Source organism: Drosophila sulfurigaster, chromosome 2L, assembly GCF_023558435.1.
Source record: "Drosophila sulfurigaster albostrigata strain 15112-1811.04 chromosome 2L, ASM2355843v2, whole genome shotgun sequence".
NCBI classification, from domain to species: Eukaryota; Metazoa; Arthropoda; class Insecta; order Diptera; family Drosophilidae; genus Drosophila; species Drosophila sulfurigaster.
This window is the reverse complement of record NC_084881.1, coordinates 26,393,870-26,410,098: the sequence shown is the minus strand read 5'-3', so window position 1 is coordinate 26,410,098 and position 16,229 is coordinate 26,393,870. Positions and strand designations below refer to the sequence as shown.

Below are 16,229 nucleotides of genomic sequence, written 5' to 3'. Positions count from 1 at the left end.
AGTTGTCAAAATATTCCACCTTCAATATTCCCAGCACATTCATGTTGTCGGATTCTTTTTACTTTCCCATTCCGAATAATTCCGTAAAATTAGAAATTAAATAGCAATAGTCCAAAGTCATAGAATGGCGTCGTATCTGAAGGACTTTGAGATGCAGTCGCGTGAACAATATCATCAACAATTTTTGGGCGGCTTCAACGAAGAGTTCTTTCAGCGACAACAGCAACAACAACAACAGCAGAGAATATCGATGTCTGATATCGGCACAGAGACCGATAGACTGAGCAAGAAGAAGAAGAACGTGAAGAACTCCAAGAAGAAGATTGAAATACAAGAGAATTTCTTCTGGATTTCAGTGAGCGGATATCACTTGGATCACGTGGGACTCGTCTATAGTTTCTTCGTGGATATCGGACAAGTGATCGATAGAATATTCACTGAATCAAATTTCATGTATCTGAAGTATGCAAACATCACGGATTGTGAAATAGCTTTGAGCTACGATGGCCAGAAAATTGGCTACGCTGGCGATATTTTGGTTCGTGTGCGTCCCGAGAATCCCATGATCGATTACAAGTTGCACACAGTTATCGAAGAAGAAGAGGAGCAAGAGACGGAGATGGAAGAAGAGCAAGCTAAAGCGGAAGAAGTGGCTCAAGTGATTGATCAATCAGTTTCCATTTCTGTAATCGAAGTGGAGAAACCGCAGCAAGTGCAACAAACGCTTACTATCGGCAAAGTAGTTTCGATAGTACCGATAACAGCGAAAAATGCTCGAAAAGCCCGCAAAACAGGTTTTCTACAGTGGCTTAAGCAAAAAGTCTCCTACATATTTTACTATTATTAAGTTTACTTTATTTTGTATTCATATTTTTTTGGGGTAGCGTGTTTAATTTGTCGATTAGAGTAGCTATCGATTAGTTATCGAATTAAATGACAATTCACAACGCGGCAGCAAAATCGCATTGTTTCTATAGAATTTGTAATTACAATAAATCAATTTAAATAAAAAGTAATTTTTCAAGTACTTACTATCGATAAAGTAGTTTCGATAGTAACGATAACATCGATAAATTCGCGCATATCACGCAAATCAGAATTTCTACAATGGTTCAATAAAAAAGTCTTCTACATATTTTACTATTATTATGTTGACTTACTTTTTATATTTATTCTTTGTGGAGTTTAATTTGTCGTGTAGAGTATCTATCGATTAGTTATCGAATTAAATGAAAATTCAGAACGAAGCACGAGGCAACAAAATCGCATTGTTCTATAGAATTTGTAATTACAATAAATCAATTTGAATAAAATGTAATTTTTCAATTTTATCAAATTGTCATTATGCGTAATTAATTCCTATGCACAAATGCGTTTTACTGCGATAGCAAACGAAGAGAGAAGGGAGGCGGGAAAGTGGGCTGGGGTGGGCGTGGCAACTAATCGGACATTTGTTTTGTCAAAAATAATGCTGCTTAATTATTATATTTGTAATTTATTTGCGCCCAACGCTTATCGGATCCAAAATGCTAAAAAGAGTCGCCAAACGCAATTGCGAATTTTTGGTTGGAGTTGGAGTTTGGAGTCGAGAGTCGGCTTTAATGCCGCATTAATCCCGCACAAAATGCATCAGGCAGCAGCAACAACAACAACAACAACAATTATACTAACAACAACAATGAATAAAATAGAAATGACAGTAACAAACAACAAAAGCAATTCAAATGCAGCCCATAGAATGCATAATTAATTTTTATTTTGATGACAACGTCAACGGCACAACGCACAATGCACACACGCACACACACACACATTTATATGACACACACACACATTCATACACAACACTCACACACTCATATAACACTCACACACACTCATTGATTCAGTCAGCTTTTGAGTGCACCACAATTATTTTGGATTGCATAACTCTCGTCTGCATTTGACTCGACAGAAAGAACAAGCCAAGAAAATCAATAGCATGAATCAACCAAGTACTATATAGAACTATATAGAAAAATCTGCTTACCATATGTTGTACACTTTACAGCTGAAAGTTTAAAGGAAAAAGTAACAAATAATCCTTGACAATTGAGTGAAGAATTCATTTGAATAATGAACAACTTTTTAAGCTCTTTAATAGCGTTGAAAAGTAAATTAAAAGAATACAAATTTCAAAATAGAAAGGTTAAAAGAACAGTAAAAGAAAATACTAAAAAGAAGGCTTCTTCTGGAGGCTATGTTTGGTATATTACAACATAACTACATTCAAAATATACCAATCAGTGCAAAATATACTAAATTTACATTCAAAGGGTCTAAGAAGATGTTTTTTTTTTTTTTTTTTTTTATCAATTTTTGTAGGAATCATTTACCAAAAAAGAAAATTATTTAAAATCAATCTTAAATCTTTTAACATTTATATATATTTTAAACATATAAAAATATCGAATATTATAATTTTTTTTAAATATTTAAAAAAAATACTAAAACTTAAAAAAAAGAACAGGAACCAGTTTCGTAGCAGCATTATAATGTGATATACAAGTATTTAAACAGTTAGATAACGAAACAACATATTCCCCGGGAAAAAAGAGAAAACTGAGAAGTGAGTGAGAAGTGAGATTGAGTGGGAAGAAGAAGAGGGGAGACAGACATAGAAGGGTGCAAAAAAAAGAAAAGAGAAGCCAGGATGACAGGTTGAACACAAATTAACCTCATTTGACAAAACAAAGCGAATAGCATTCAAATGGATAATTTGTTAAATAAATTGTGCGATTTTTATGAATGCATTAAATATTTGTTGTTGTCAACGTGTTGTTGTTGTTGTTGTTGCTATCTCGTTGTTGTTTTTGCAATTGTTGTAAACTCGTTATTTGCATTCGATAAATAACATAAAATTATATTTCTTTTGTTTGCTTTACATAGTTTTGATACACTAAAAAGTGATGAGTACCATGAAAAATTAAAAAAGTTTAATTCACAATAAATTTGAAATGTATTTAAAACTGTTTTAATATTGGTAATATAATTTAACTTAAGATAGCAGTTAAATTTAAGTTTAAAATATTAGCTAGTGTATTAAAACTTCGTTTATTTAATTTGTTTACCTTTTTTTGTTGGCTTTATTAGATGGTTAGAGGTGAGATTTTCGTTAACAGATACAAATCCGTTTTATTTGTTTTTTGTATTTAGTTTTTGTTCGCTGCTTTGTTTTGTTTTGTTTCTCGACGCAATTTTGTTTAATTTTTATGGTTAGCACACTATTTGGTTACTGGCTTCAAATATAACGCGGCTGTCACCAATTACTAAGACCCCCTACTTCCCTACTTCCCTTTTCCGTTGGACAGCATCGCTGATTTCCGTATGAGGGCGGCTGCAAATCCTCTGAAATTATTGCGTTCATTAAATTTTAAACAAAGGTGATTAGATTTTATAATTCAAATGAACACACACACACATACAAACACTCGCACATTTGTTGTACAGTTGTGCTTATTATTTATTTAGAACAATTGCACAAAGTATTTTTCGTATCGCATTTAGTTGTTCCCTTATTTATTAGTTGTTAGCCAACCAAAAAATATAATGCATTTTATTTGTTGTCATATCGTTGCGTGGGATCAACTATTTCAATTGTTTCCATTTTTGTTGTTGTTGTTGTTGCTGGCCAAAAAATTTAATTCATTTATTTTTCGGCAATTTTTCCATTAGTTCTTTATAATTGTCAATTTTAATTAATTTCCCCATAAAGGTCTAACTAGAGTGTAGAGCAGTAATACGTGGGTCGTCGCATTATCTAATATTCTCACACTCACAAAGAATTATGTTATTCAATTATTTAATACCAGCATAATTTTAATTAATTTTCTATTTAATCTCTGCATCGAGATTATTTCGCCTCAAAAAGCGAGCAATTTTTGCTGGGCTTAATACGGCACTGTAAACTAATTAGAATTTCCCCCTTACTATTTCCCCTCACTTGTTGTTGGTACATTTTCTTAAGATCAAAGAACTTAACAGAAGTCGACGCCACACTTCTAACAGCGCTCTGTTGAGTTACACAAACATCTTACATACATGGCTATGTACTTAACAGCTGTAAACGCTGTATTCTTAACAGGCAGCCACTGCAGTCTGCAGTGCACTGCTTGACTCAAAGGTCACTCATACACATACCAGCAAAGATACGAATATACATATATACGTACACCAAACTCTAAGCACGAGTCAACAAACAACAACAGCCATACATACACATATATGTTACATACACACACCAAATTCGAAGCTCCAACAACAAGTGCATTTACATACGTGTGTTCTTTTGCCTTCCTTTTACCTACTTACATACATATGTACATTTGTACGTAATGTGTGTAAGAAGAAGGGCACAGCTAGAAAGCTCGTCTCTTGCTTTGGCATTGCTTAAGTGCTTGCGTGCAAAAGAAACCTTCGATCAGTTTGTTTCTATTGTGAGAAGTGAAAGTGAAGTGTTAAATTTTGTTAAAAATTTATTATTTTGTACTCGCTTAATGCAAATACAAAGTTAATTATTGTGTGTGCAACTAAAGTGTTATGTGATGAACTTTGCATCAATTGAATTAGTCGCAGCGTAATTAATAACAGCGTGCTTGCATTTGCTTTACCAAAAAATATGTGAGTACAGTTTTTTTCTTTGTATGTACGTTTGTAACATATGTATGTATGCAATGCTCCCTTTTATATACGTATTGTTTGTAAGCTGGCATGTTACTACAGGCAATGCAATGCAGAAAATAAGTAAGCAGTAAGAGAGGGTAAGAGACTCAACATTATTGAGAGCGCTTCTCTTGATATTTTATATGTATGTATGTGCCTTTGTGTCGCTTAGAAAACTTTTAACAGCAGTGATTTGCCTGTCATATGGAAATAATTTAGGCATGCCAATTTTGGTACATTTTCAATAAGAATGTACCAATCAACACAAGAGAATACAAAAAATGTCCCAGTCTTAGTTAAAATGTACCAAATGTGTCAACTTGAGGCTTTTATGTAAATACTTTGTGTAGGTCATAAAATTTGCTTAGATCTAACTGCTTGGAGTATGATTTGCTACTAAGAATCTAATTAATTATATTTAAATATTTTTTCCTTACACATCGAATTTTTCTGAAATATCTATCAAATTGAATGTGTAAAAAAATGTATAAATATGATAAAATTCCCCAAAAGAATATTTCAACTGAACAAAGTTCGCTGGCTGTATTTAACTGCAATATTATGCTTTTTTGTAATCTACTACAAAATATATGTTTATGTTATCAAGGATACTAGCGAGAGGTTTTTCAAGAAGGATTATTTTGTGAATACTAAGGGTTGTCAAGTATCAGCTTTCAATCCATTTTCGAGAAAAGTTTTGGCGCACACAAGCAAACTGAAACCGTATAAATGTACCCAAAAGAAACTGTTATTAGCGCAGACAATAAATGGTAGAAATTTCTTAGTGCTACCGATGAAGAGAAAAAGCATATTTCGAATTTATAGAGTAAAGAAAATATCCGATATAAAGTGTGAATACAATGTTATAAAAAGAATTACCGATAAACTAAATAAATATAGCAAGAAGAAGACTTTTTCATTGAGCAAGAGAAGAAGACAAATCGAAGTGAAGAGTGGAGCGACAATCATAAGAATTAAATGTTTTGGGCTTCAGAAAGAAATACTTTATCACGATGTACATTTCTTTATGGCTCCTTTAGACAAAAAAACAAAACAAATGAGGCGGAAAAAGCAACTTTCTGTGCTTATACTTGGCATCGATTCCATTTCGCATCTGCATTTCATAAGATCGATGCCTTTATTACGCACCTATATCAAATTATTGCCACATGTGGAATTCTGGGGTTATAATCGAGTTGGTGACAATTCCTATCCAAATTTGATACCTTTCTTTAGTGGCTTGAACACCACCGAATTGGAAAAGGATTGTTATAATGACGGAAAGAATTTCGACAAGTGTCAACTGCTCTTTCAGCACTTTAAATCTTTTGGTTATACTACGAGCTTTGGTGAAGATACTTATATCGGTGGCACATTTAATTATCAAAAGGGAGGATTTAAAAAGATTCCCACAGACTTTTATTTGCGACCTGTGATGGTGGAAATTCATGGTCACACAACCTACGAACTTGAGAGAGAACAGAGCATCAATTGCAGTGGAGATCGCAAGTACTCCGATGTTCTCTATGAATTCATAAGGAAACTCGTGCCACACTTGCAACAATCACCGCACTTTTCATTCTTTTGGCAAACACAGGGAGTACATGATTATTTCAATTATTCCCCTCTTATTGATAAGGATTACTTTCGCTTATTGAGACTCTTTGAAACGGAGAACATTTTAAGCTCAACGCTTGTGTTGCTTATGTCCGATCATGGCTTGAGATACGGAGATTTTCGGACAACTTATCAAGGAATGCTCGAGGAATCGCAACCGCTTTTGATAGCAATTTATCCAGAGTGGTTGGCAACTGCTTATCCTTTAGCCATGTCTAATCTAAAAAAGAATTCTCATAGTCTCATCACAACTTATGATTTGCATGCCACCCTCAAGGATTTAACGAACTTGAATTTACTAAGCAATGAAAATGTAAAAAATCGAACAACTTTGTTGCAACAACTTGGGTCGAAAATACCTCGGGGTATAAGTTTATTTCTTCCGATACCAGAGATCAGGAATTGTCACTTGGCCAGCATTCCAGCTCAGTTTTGTCTCTGTCACAAGTTGCATCAGATTTCGTCTACAGATAAAAGATCCGAACGAGCTGCTCGCTTTATGGTTGATAACATAAATATTATATTGAGTAATTATTCGCTTTGTTCGCAATTGATGCTCGAAGAGGTGCAGGATACTTATCTTATCAGGCAGGATAACGATCAGCAGAGCTTTGGCGTCAAAGTGCGTTTGAAAACAATGCCAGGCAAAGGTTTGTTCGAAGGTACAGCTGTGTTTTTTGAGGATTCTTTAACACTCAATGGCCCTGTGCTGCGCATCAACAAATATGGCAATCAATCTCGATGTGTGCAGAACTATAAAATTGAAATGTATTGTCATTGCTCGCTGCATTAAACAATTTGATAGCTTAGTACAAAAAATTTGTTGATATATTTGTTTTGCTTCCCAGACTTTGATGGAAATGAATTGCTCCATAATTATTGATTTTGCATTCAGCATTTCGTTTCGTCCATAGCTTAAGGAATTTTTCGCTCAATCAAACAATTCTGTAATCTTTAATTATGAGTTTTATTTAATTTCACTAAAAATTACTTTCAATAGTAGTGATTTCTTTTATTTTTATTTTACTTTTTCAAGTTTAAATTACAACCTCTCTCTTAATAAATATCATCGATAACATATGTATATCATCCTTATATCCGTCTGTCTGTCTGTCTGTCCGTCTGTCTGTCCGTCCGTAAGAGATTGAGCTATAATCAAGGCTGTTTTCAATTTTCGTTTAAAAGAGTATACAAAATATGACCCAAGGTATATTTTAGTATTTTTGCGGTATAATATTTGGCATATTTTAAGAATAATATCAAGCTTTCTCTCAATTGTTCCATAAATGAGTATACAAAATATGGCCTAGGCATATTTTAGTATTTTTGCGGTATATTATTTGGTATATTTTAAGAATAACATCGAGCTTTCTCCCAATTGTTCCATAAATGAGTATACAAAATATGGCCTAGGTATATTTTAGTATTTTTGCGGTATATTATTTGGTATATCTTAAGAATAATAACACACTTTCTCTTAATTGTTCCACATTACGTACCACAATACTTCCATTTTTACTTCAATTAATCCAAAAACTTGAATTCAAATTTCTTAAAAATTTGAATTTTGAAGAAATCTTATTTATAAGCTTCTACTGTATAGCAAAATTTGATTATTACTCAACACTTAAATTTTATTCGAGTTTTCATACAACACAGTAAGCTTTGCTATTCGTTTATTGCTAAAAGACAACTAAAATGATAAAACAAAAGAAGAATTACACAATAATCGGCAAGAATAAGGCGCGTTTAATATGTCTGCTGGCAATTGTGATTTGCATTCTGCTCTACTTCAAGTTGAATACGGTGTTATTCGATGCAGCCTGCGATCGGGATCATTTCATGGAAGGATATTTCGTAAACACTTCAGGATGTCATGTGCTCGCTCTGAATGCTTTTGCCAAGACGGCGATTGAACATTTGAAACCTTTTCAGCCCATGAAATGCAGTAAAAAAAAACTGCTCGAAGCCAAAACAATAAATGATGAGAACTATTTGGTTTTATCGATGACAGAAAAGAAAATACTTAAAGCTTTCGCTGTGGATAGGATTTCTGATATTAGCTGCAACTACAAGATGGTCAAACGGATCAATGATAATGTCAATAAATACACGGAAAGTGGAACATTTCAATTAAGCAAACAGAGGAGACAAATCAAGCTCAAAAGTGGATCGATTATAGTACGAATTGAGTGTTTTGCACCTGGAAATAAAAGTGTTTATCACGATGTGCATTTCTTGCTGCCAGCACCGAAAGTAAATCCTCTACCCAAGGCACACTTATCTGTTATGATCTTGGGCATCGATTCAGTTTCTCACATGCAATATCTGAGAACAATGCCTTTACTACGGTCTTATATAGAAGGTTTGCCGCACATTGAGTTCTGGGGTTATAATCGCATTGGACGCAACACTTATCCGAATTTGATTCCTCTCTTTAGTGGACAGAATGAAACGGAATTGGAACAGGATTGTTATAGCAACAAATACGGATATGATAAATGCGATTTCATCTGGCAAAAGTTCAAGGCAGTTGGCTATAATACTTGCTATGCGGAGGATAATAGTGTCATAGGCACTTTTAATTATGGCAAACGGGGATTCATAGCAGCGCCAACCGATTATTATCTTCGTCCTGTGATGCTGGAGATCGATTCACACACTCGCTATAGCATCGATCGGGATGAATATGTTCACTGCTCGGCAAGTCGCAAATATGCGGATGTTCATCATGAATTCATTTACAAAATGATGCCGCATTTGAAAACAGGACCACATTTCTCCGTGTTCTGGGAAACTCAAGGAGTTCACGATTATTTTCAGTATCCCAAGTTCTTGGACACGAACTATTTAAAGCTGTTGAAACGTCTGCGATCGAAGCATATTTTAAGCAACACTTTGGTTTTTTTGATGTCCGATCATGGAATACGTTTTGGCGCTTTTCGTGCTACTTATCAGGGAATGTTGGAGGAATCGCAACCTTTTTTGACTGTCATTTATCCAAAATGGTTTGAGACTTTGTATCCCTTAGCTATGACGAATTTAAAGGATAATGCTCATAGTCTTGTCACAACTTTTGATTTGCACGCAACTCTCAAGGATTTAACAAATGTGGAACTTTTAGAGAACGATCAAATTGAAGAACGAACTTTGCATCTACAGGAATTGGGTCAGAACATGCCTCGAGGAATTAGTTTATTTCTGCCAATTCCAGAATCTCGCGATTGTCAATTGGCCAACATTCCAGCGCAGTTTTGCCTCTGTCATAAACTTAATCAAATAGCCACAACTGATTTAAGATCTCAGCGAGCTGCGCAGTTCGTTGTGGAAAACATTAATTACCTCTTGAGGAATTTTCCGCAATGTCATCATTTGGAGTTGAAGGAGCTGCAAGATGCTTATTTACTGGAGAGAAGCAATGATGAAGAAGTCTTTGTAGTTAAGGTGCGATTGAGTACGTTGCCAGGAGGTGGATCCTTTGAAGGGACGACAACATTTGCGAGAGATTCTCTAGCGCTAAATGGACCCATAATTCGCATCAACAAATATGGCAATCAATCGTATTGTGTGCAGCATAATTATCAAATTGAAATGTATTGTTATTGTTGAAGGAATATTAAAATTTCAATATGAAAACAACTATTAATTTGCAACTTGGTTTGCTTACATTGTAAGTGGAATTTGGGGATGATACACAGAGAGAAAAATAATGTTTTGAAAACTGGAAATGCTAATTTTTCGATCTTAAAATAACATTTCTGAAACACCTCTTAAAAAATAATGATAATGATGTTTGAAGTATGTTACATTATAGTTTTCACAAACTATTTAATAATTGTTGATTTTTAATTAAACTTTAAGACAACATTGCTTTAATATTTATTGGAATTAATTTCTTATACATAGATAGAACAAAATCTACATTGAAAAATTTTGATTTACGAATTTTTCGATCCTACAAAAAAGTCTTTAAATTAGATTATTAGGTTAATACAATCTTGAAATAAGATTTGTAGATAATAAAAAAAGCTTCAATCAAGATTTTTATACTGAATTAGCATTTTAAGATTAAAAATATTTTATTTTAATATTAAAATATTGATTCAAGAATATTTTTATTAAAGATTGAAAAGTACATTGCAAATCTTGAAATCTTCTAGTTATGAGAAAACCTTTTTAAAACTATTTACTTTTTATTTAAACTCAGAAATTCAGAACTTACAATTATAATATATAATAATATATAATATATAATTTTAAAGTAATGTAACAAGTTTGCTATCAAGTAGTCTCAGTTTTTGCTGTTCTAACAAAAATCAAAAAAAAAAAAAAAATGACAAAAACAAACAAAAATTACACAATCGGCGCTAACAAATGGCGCTTAATATGTCTGCTGTCGATTGCAATTTGCATTCTGCTGTACTTCAAAATAAACTCAGTGTTGTTCGATGCCACAAGACGGGATCATTTCATGGAAGGATATTTCCTGAACACCTCAGGATGTCACATGCTCGCCATGAATCCATTTTCCAAAACAGCTTTATCATATTTCGGTCAAATGGAGCCTTTGGAATGCACGAAATTCAAACTATTTGATGCCAAGACAATCAATGGAAGAAATTATCTAGTTTTATCCATGTCACCTAAAGAAATACTCAATGCTTGCGAAGTTAAAAGAATTGCTGATGTGCATTGCGAATACCGAAGAGTGAAGCGATACGATGACAATTCGAATAAATATTCGCATCCCACAAACTTTGAATTAACTGAGGAGTTGATTGAGGTGAAAAGTGGAGCAACAGTTATAAGGATTCAATGCTTTGGCATAGGAAATAAAACAGTTTACCACGATGTGCATTTTTTTATACCACCTCCAAGTGAAGAACCTCCTCAAACTTTTCCAAAGAAACGTTTATCTGTGATGATCATTGGCATCGATTCGCTTTCGCATTTGCATTTCTTGAGATCGATGCCATTGTTGGATGCAACGATAGAAACTTTGCCACACGTCGAGTTCTGGGGTTATAATCGTGTTGGAAGGAATACTTATCCGAATTTGGTGCCTTTGTTTAGTGGATTGAATGATGTTGAGCTGGAGGAAAAGTGTTACATAGGCAAACACGATTACGATGAATGCGATTTCATTTGGAAGCGTTTCAAGGCTGCTGGATTTAATACGAGCTACGCTGAAGATACTTTTATTGGCGGCACATTCAACTATGGCAAATGGGGATTTAATAAGTCACCAACTGATTTTTATCTGCGAACAGCAATGCTGGAAATCGATAAGTATTGCAGATATAGCATCGATAAACAGGAGGATATTCACTGCACTGGCAATCGGAAGTATGCGGATATTCTACATGAATTTCTACACAAATTGTTGCCGCATTTAAAGTCTGGGACACACTTTTCCTTCTTCTGGCAATCTCAAGGTGTGCATGATTATTACGAATACGCACAGTTCTTGGACAAGAAATATCAGCATCTGATTTATATCTTAAAATCGGAACGTATTTTAGAGAATACTTTTGTTTTTCTTATGTCTGATCATGGATTGCGTTATGGTTCATTTCGTGCCACTTATCAGGGAATGTTGGAAGAATCACAGCCACTTTTAATCGCCATTTATCCCAAATGGTTTGCTAAGAAATTTCCCTTGGCTGCCATCAATCTGAGGAGAAATGCTCATCGACTTGTGACCACATTTGATATGCATGCCACACTGAAAGATTTAACGGACTTGCAACAAATTCGAGATGTGGAAATTAAGAGTCGTGCTGAGCTGCTGAAAATCAAGGCATATAAAATACCTCGAGGAATAAGTTTATTTCTCCCGATTCCCAAAAATCGAGACTGTGAAATGGCGGGAATTCCTTCTGCGTTTTGTCTGTGTCAGAGTTTTAAGAAAATGGAAACTAAGAATGAAAAATCAGAGCGAGCAGCTCGCTTTATTGTGGAGAACATCAACACTTGGATCAGCGGCTACACAAAGTGTCAAACGTTGCACTTATCCGAGGTGCATGAAGCGTATCTGCTGCACAATTCAAACAACTTGCAAACGGACTTTGAGGTCAAGATACGAGTCCAAACATCGCCTGGCAAAGGAAACTTTGAAGGAATTGTGCGTTTTATGAGCGATGTCCTGGTGCTAAATGGTCCCGTGTTGCGTACGAATAAATATGGCAATCAATCGCATTGCATTCACGATTATCATGTCGAGATGTATTGCTATTGCTTGTAATGCGTATAAGCTTTTATTGCGATATAATTGTAAATTTCAGCATTGCAATAAAGCGACATAATGCATTTCGAAAGCGACAAAGTTATCGCCCCTTTAAAGTTCGATCTCTGCTTTGGACACGCGCTAGTCACATTTTCATTTTCATATTCATTCCCATTTCCAGTTTGAGTTTCAGTTGCCGTTGTCGTTGCTTTTGTCGGTCACTCACTGAGCCGAGCTCCGCGTCATTTCAATTTGACGAACTGATAAATGTCAAATGGTTTATGACACCGTCGTGTTAGCTTTATACACTAACAGAGAGTGATTACACTAGGTAAAGCGGTTTACGGTTTACCAAAATGGTATAAATTAAGAAAATTTACCAAATCATTTAGTTCTTGTATGTACTCCAAACTTTGTTTAAAATTTAATTTAAAAATGGTGAAAACTTTTTTAACAATATCCATTCAAGAAAATATCTAATTTTATTTAATAATTTATATTATGTTGTTAAATATTTTTCATTTTGCTTATTGCCCAATATACCCTCTAACACCCAAGAGATCCTTAAGGTATCTATCATATACTATAATTTGTATTATCTGAACATCAAATCATTTATTTTAAAAAAGTTGATTTACCATTGTAATGATGAGCTTTATTATTACAATATGTTTACATACATTTCATTTTACTATCTTCTAGAGGTTGAAGCAGGTGGAAAGATAATTTAACATATTATTAATTCAAATATTTCCTTTTTATAATATAATTTTGTACATAAAATGATTTTTATTTTTTGAAAATTAAGTCCAAGGCAGTTTAGAGAAATACAGAAAATAATATTTCGAATATATTTAAAGTTTATTAACTTAGAGTATTCTGTCTTCGTCACACTAAAACTTTGATTATTCTATCTTGTTTTTTTATGGAACTTTTTGTTGTAGTCGTAATATGCGATTTATGCTGTGAGTGCTTTTGAGGTTTCTGTTGGTATTGTTGTTGCTATTGTTGTTGTTATTATTGATTTGGGTGTCGCGCTTTATGATCGTTTTTCTCTTTTTATATTTATTGTCATCAAATGTATTTGATGTTGAAGCTTTTTGTATAGATTTGAATTTATGATTTTAGCTCTCGTCTCCCCAAAAAAAACAAAATCCAAATTTTATTTAGGTTATAATTTTCGATTGTGAACTATAAATATTTGTGTTTGTGTTAGGTTTCGATTTTTTTACGACCCCCACGGAATGCGGAACGCGTTGCACTAAAAGTGGTTTTCAACATTTACAGATCTCTTAAGTAATTTATGTAAATTAGATGCCAATAGAAACGATCGCAACAGATCACAAATTAAAGCCATCAATCGAGAGCTAAGCAGCGGGCGGTCTAATTGAGAAAGTGAATTGCGTATAACTATGAAAGCTACAGTCGAGTGTGCTCGACTGTCAGATACTCGCTTCCAATTTTGGATAAAAACCGGGGGATATTATTACTAAAATATGCCAAACTAATATATCACAAAAATACTAAAATATATCAAGGGCTATATTTGGTGTATTTTTAAATATACTGAAGACCATATTTGGTATATTGTTATCCAAAATATACTGAAGACTATTTTTGGTATATTGATTTAGTACTTCATAAAAATATACTGACGTCTATATTTGATATATTGATATAGAACTTCATTCAAAATATACTGATGCACATATTTGGTAAATTGGTATTATACTTAAAATATACCGAATTAATATACCGCATCATATAAAAATGTTCAAAATATACTGAAAACTATATTTGGTTTATTAATATAGTATCGCATTCAAAATATACTGAAGACTATATTTGGTATATTGGTATTAATCTTAAAATATACCAAATTAATATACCGCAAAATACAAAAATGTACCCAAGCCTACATTTCGTATATTGATATACTACTCCATTCAAAATATACTGAAGACTATATTTGGTATATTGACATAGTACTACACGCAAAGTATATCGAATGCTATATTTAGTATATTAATATTGTACTGCATTGAATATATACCAGATTGTCTTAAAGACCTTCTCTTATTTTTATTCGATATTATTTCCTATTTCTAGCAGACACTCAATTATAATACCCCTCTAGCCTATGAGCAGCAGGTATAATTAGTTGATAGTTGATGGCAATATGTATTTTGGCATTTAAATTGTAGTTGCCTAAAGACAGCTGACCATTGGCAGTTGGCATTGGGATTGCCCGCAGCGGATAATTTGCGTCAAAATGTCAGTTAATTTGAAGAGCGTCGCAGTTCACGCTCTTTGCAGCACAATTCCCCTGGCTGCCTGTTGCCTTCTGTTCGATTGTGATGAGCGACGTGCAATTGAATTAAAATTAAAATATATATGGCGCAAAGGCCAAAAGAATTGTATTCGTTATAATTTGCAATTTATTTACGAGTACTCAGAGAAATAAAGCCAAGTGAAAAGGGGGGGAGACAAAAATTATAAATTTAAAAAATAATTAAAAACCATTTGGCTGCACGCTGGATGCCAATGCGTATGGATATTCAGTTTGGTTTCGCTTCGCACACAACTCGCTTTCAATTAATGCAAAATGTCCTAAAATGAACGCATTTCTCACTGATTGTTGGCGATTGTCAAGCGGCCTTCGTTGACAGCGGCCAACAAATTGAAATGCGCCCCGAACGTGATCCCCCATATGACCCCCCCTGATTCCCCTTTCCACCACTCTCTCTTCAATCACTCGTCTGCTGCTGCTGCTTTTATTCCTTCCAGTGCATTAAATAATGGGATAAAAGTATACTATATAAATTAAGCAATGCCATTCGCCATTCGCCACTCAATTTTTTGAAGTTTCCAAGTTGTCACATGACATTTTATTCCAACAGATTAATTGAAATGCTCAGCAAGCAGTTGCTAATTTGATATATTAAATTAATGTTTCTTAACTTCAATATTATTTTATTATTTCAGTTGAAACAAATATGAATTTGTGGCAAGTTGCTGCTGACTTTAATGTAAGTACAAAGTTTTATTTAATATTTGATTTTTATTAAAAAAAAGTCATAAGAAGCACTTAAAGTTAGAACACAGTTTGACACTTTATGTTTAGTTGTAATTTTTATTCATTGTAATCATTTAACGCATTCTTAATTAATATTTTTGGTTGAGAATTCAATTCTGTCGGACAACACGTAAAACAAGAACTATATCGATAGTTTTCGGTATATTTTAGTGTGTTTTGGTATATTATTTTGGTATATGAGTAGCGGGTATCTCAAATTGAATTTGCTATCTATCTATGTATCATATATATAATATATGTTAATAGTTGTACATAATAAAAGAATTTTTCAGTTTTAAAAGCTAAGATTGTAAGCACTGCTATTTCAAAGTTCACAGCTGTTTAGAATGTTTCTTTGTGATATTATTTACAATGATTTACTTCATATACAATCAAAACATTAAACATTATTCTTATCACACTTACATGTCTTCTTTACAATATATAATTTGAAAATCAAATTCGTTTCAATAACTTTGAATTTGCCAGCTAGATTGCCATTTGTCATATCATTATTACAAATGGGTTTTTCACATCAACAATATTAAGTTCTATAATAAAATCGAAAGAGAGAATATTTCAACGCCACACACATTCGCTTATCATCCG

At 33.5% G+C, this 16,229-nt stretch overlaps 4 protein-coding genes and 1 long non-coding RNA gene across 7 annotated transcripts in view; all 5 read left to right on the top strand.

The window, feature by feature from the left end:
- On the top strand, window positions 1–949 carry LOC133850400 (uncharacterized). Its single transcript, XM_062286489.1, has one exon. The coding sequence runs from the start codon at window positions 125–127 to the stop codon at window positions 845–847; it is 723 nt and encodes a 240-aa protein (XP_062142473.1). The 5' UTR covers window positions 1–124; the 3' UTR covers window positions 848–949.
- Window positions 950–4,482: 3,533 nt separating this feature from the next.
- Window positions 4,483–16,229, top strand: part of LOC133837600 (uncharacterized) — a 65,280-nt gene continuing 53,533 nt past the window's right edge. For all 3 annotated transcript variants that reach the window (XR_009893835.1, XR_009893834.1, XR_009893833.1), the window contains exons 1-2: window positions 4,483–4,659; window positions 15,530–15,573. This is a non-coding gene — a long non-coding RNA (uncharacterized LOC133837600). The remainder of the gene's footprint in view (window positions 4,660–15,529; window positions 15,574–16,229) is intronic.
- LOC133850194 (uncharacterized) lies at window positions 5,127–7,126 on the top strand. The gene has a single exon (XM_062286225.1). It carries the CDS (start codon window positions 5,195–5,197, stop codon window positions 7,109–7,111), a length of 1,917 nt encoding a protein of 638 aa, XP_062142209.1. The 5' UTR covers window positions 5,127–5,194; the 3' UTR covers window positions 7,112–7,126.
- Window positions 7,933–9,958, top strand: LOC133850143 (uncharacterized). The gene has a single exon (XM_062286139.1). It carries the CDS (start codon window positions 8,017–8,019, stop codon window positions 9,925–9,927), a length of 1,911 nt encoding a protein of 636 aa, XP_062142123.1. The 5' UTR covers window positions 7,933–8,016; the 3' UTR covers window positions 9,928–9,958.
- Window positions 10,599–12,660, top strand: LOC133850038 (uncharacterized). The gene has a single exon (XM_062285998.1). It carries the CDS (start codon window positions 10,652–10,654, stop codon window positions 12,560–12,562), a length of 1,911 nt encoding a protein of 636 aa, XP_062141982.1. The 5' UTR covers window positions 10,599–10,651; the 3' UTR covers window positions 12,563–12,660.

Excerpts from the sequence above, each read along its gene's own strand:
- LOC133850400 (XM_062286489.1), top strand. The coding sequence starts at position 125 with ATGGCGTCGTATCTGAAGGACTTTGAGATGCAGTCGCGTGAACAATAT.
- LOC133850194 (XM_062286225.1), top strand. The coding sequence starts at position 5,195 with ATGATAAAATTCCCCAAAAGAATATTTCAACTGAACAAAGTTCGCTGG.
- LOC133850143 (XM_062286139.1), top strand. The coding sequence starts at position 8,017 with ATGATAAAACAAAAGAAGAATTACACAATAATCGGCAAGAATAAGGCG.
- LOC133850038 (XM_062285998.1), top strand. The coding sequence starts at position 10,652 with ATGACAAAAACAAACAAAAATTACACAATCGGCGCTAACAAATGGCGC.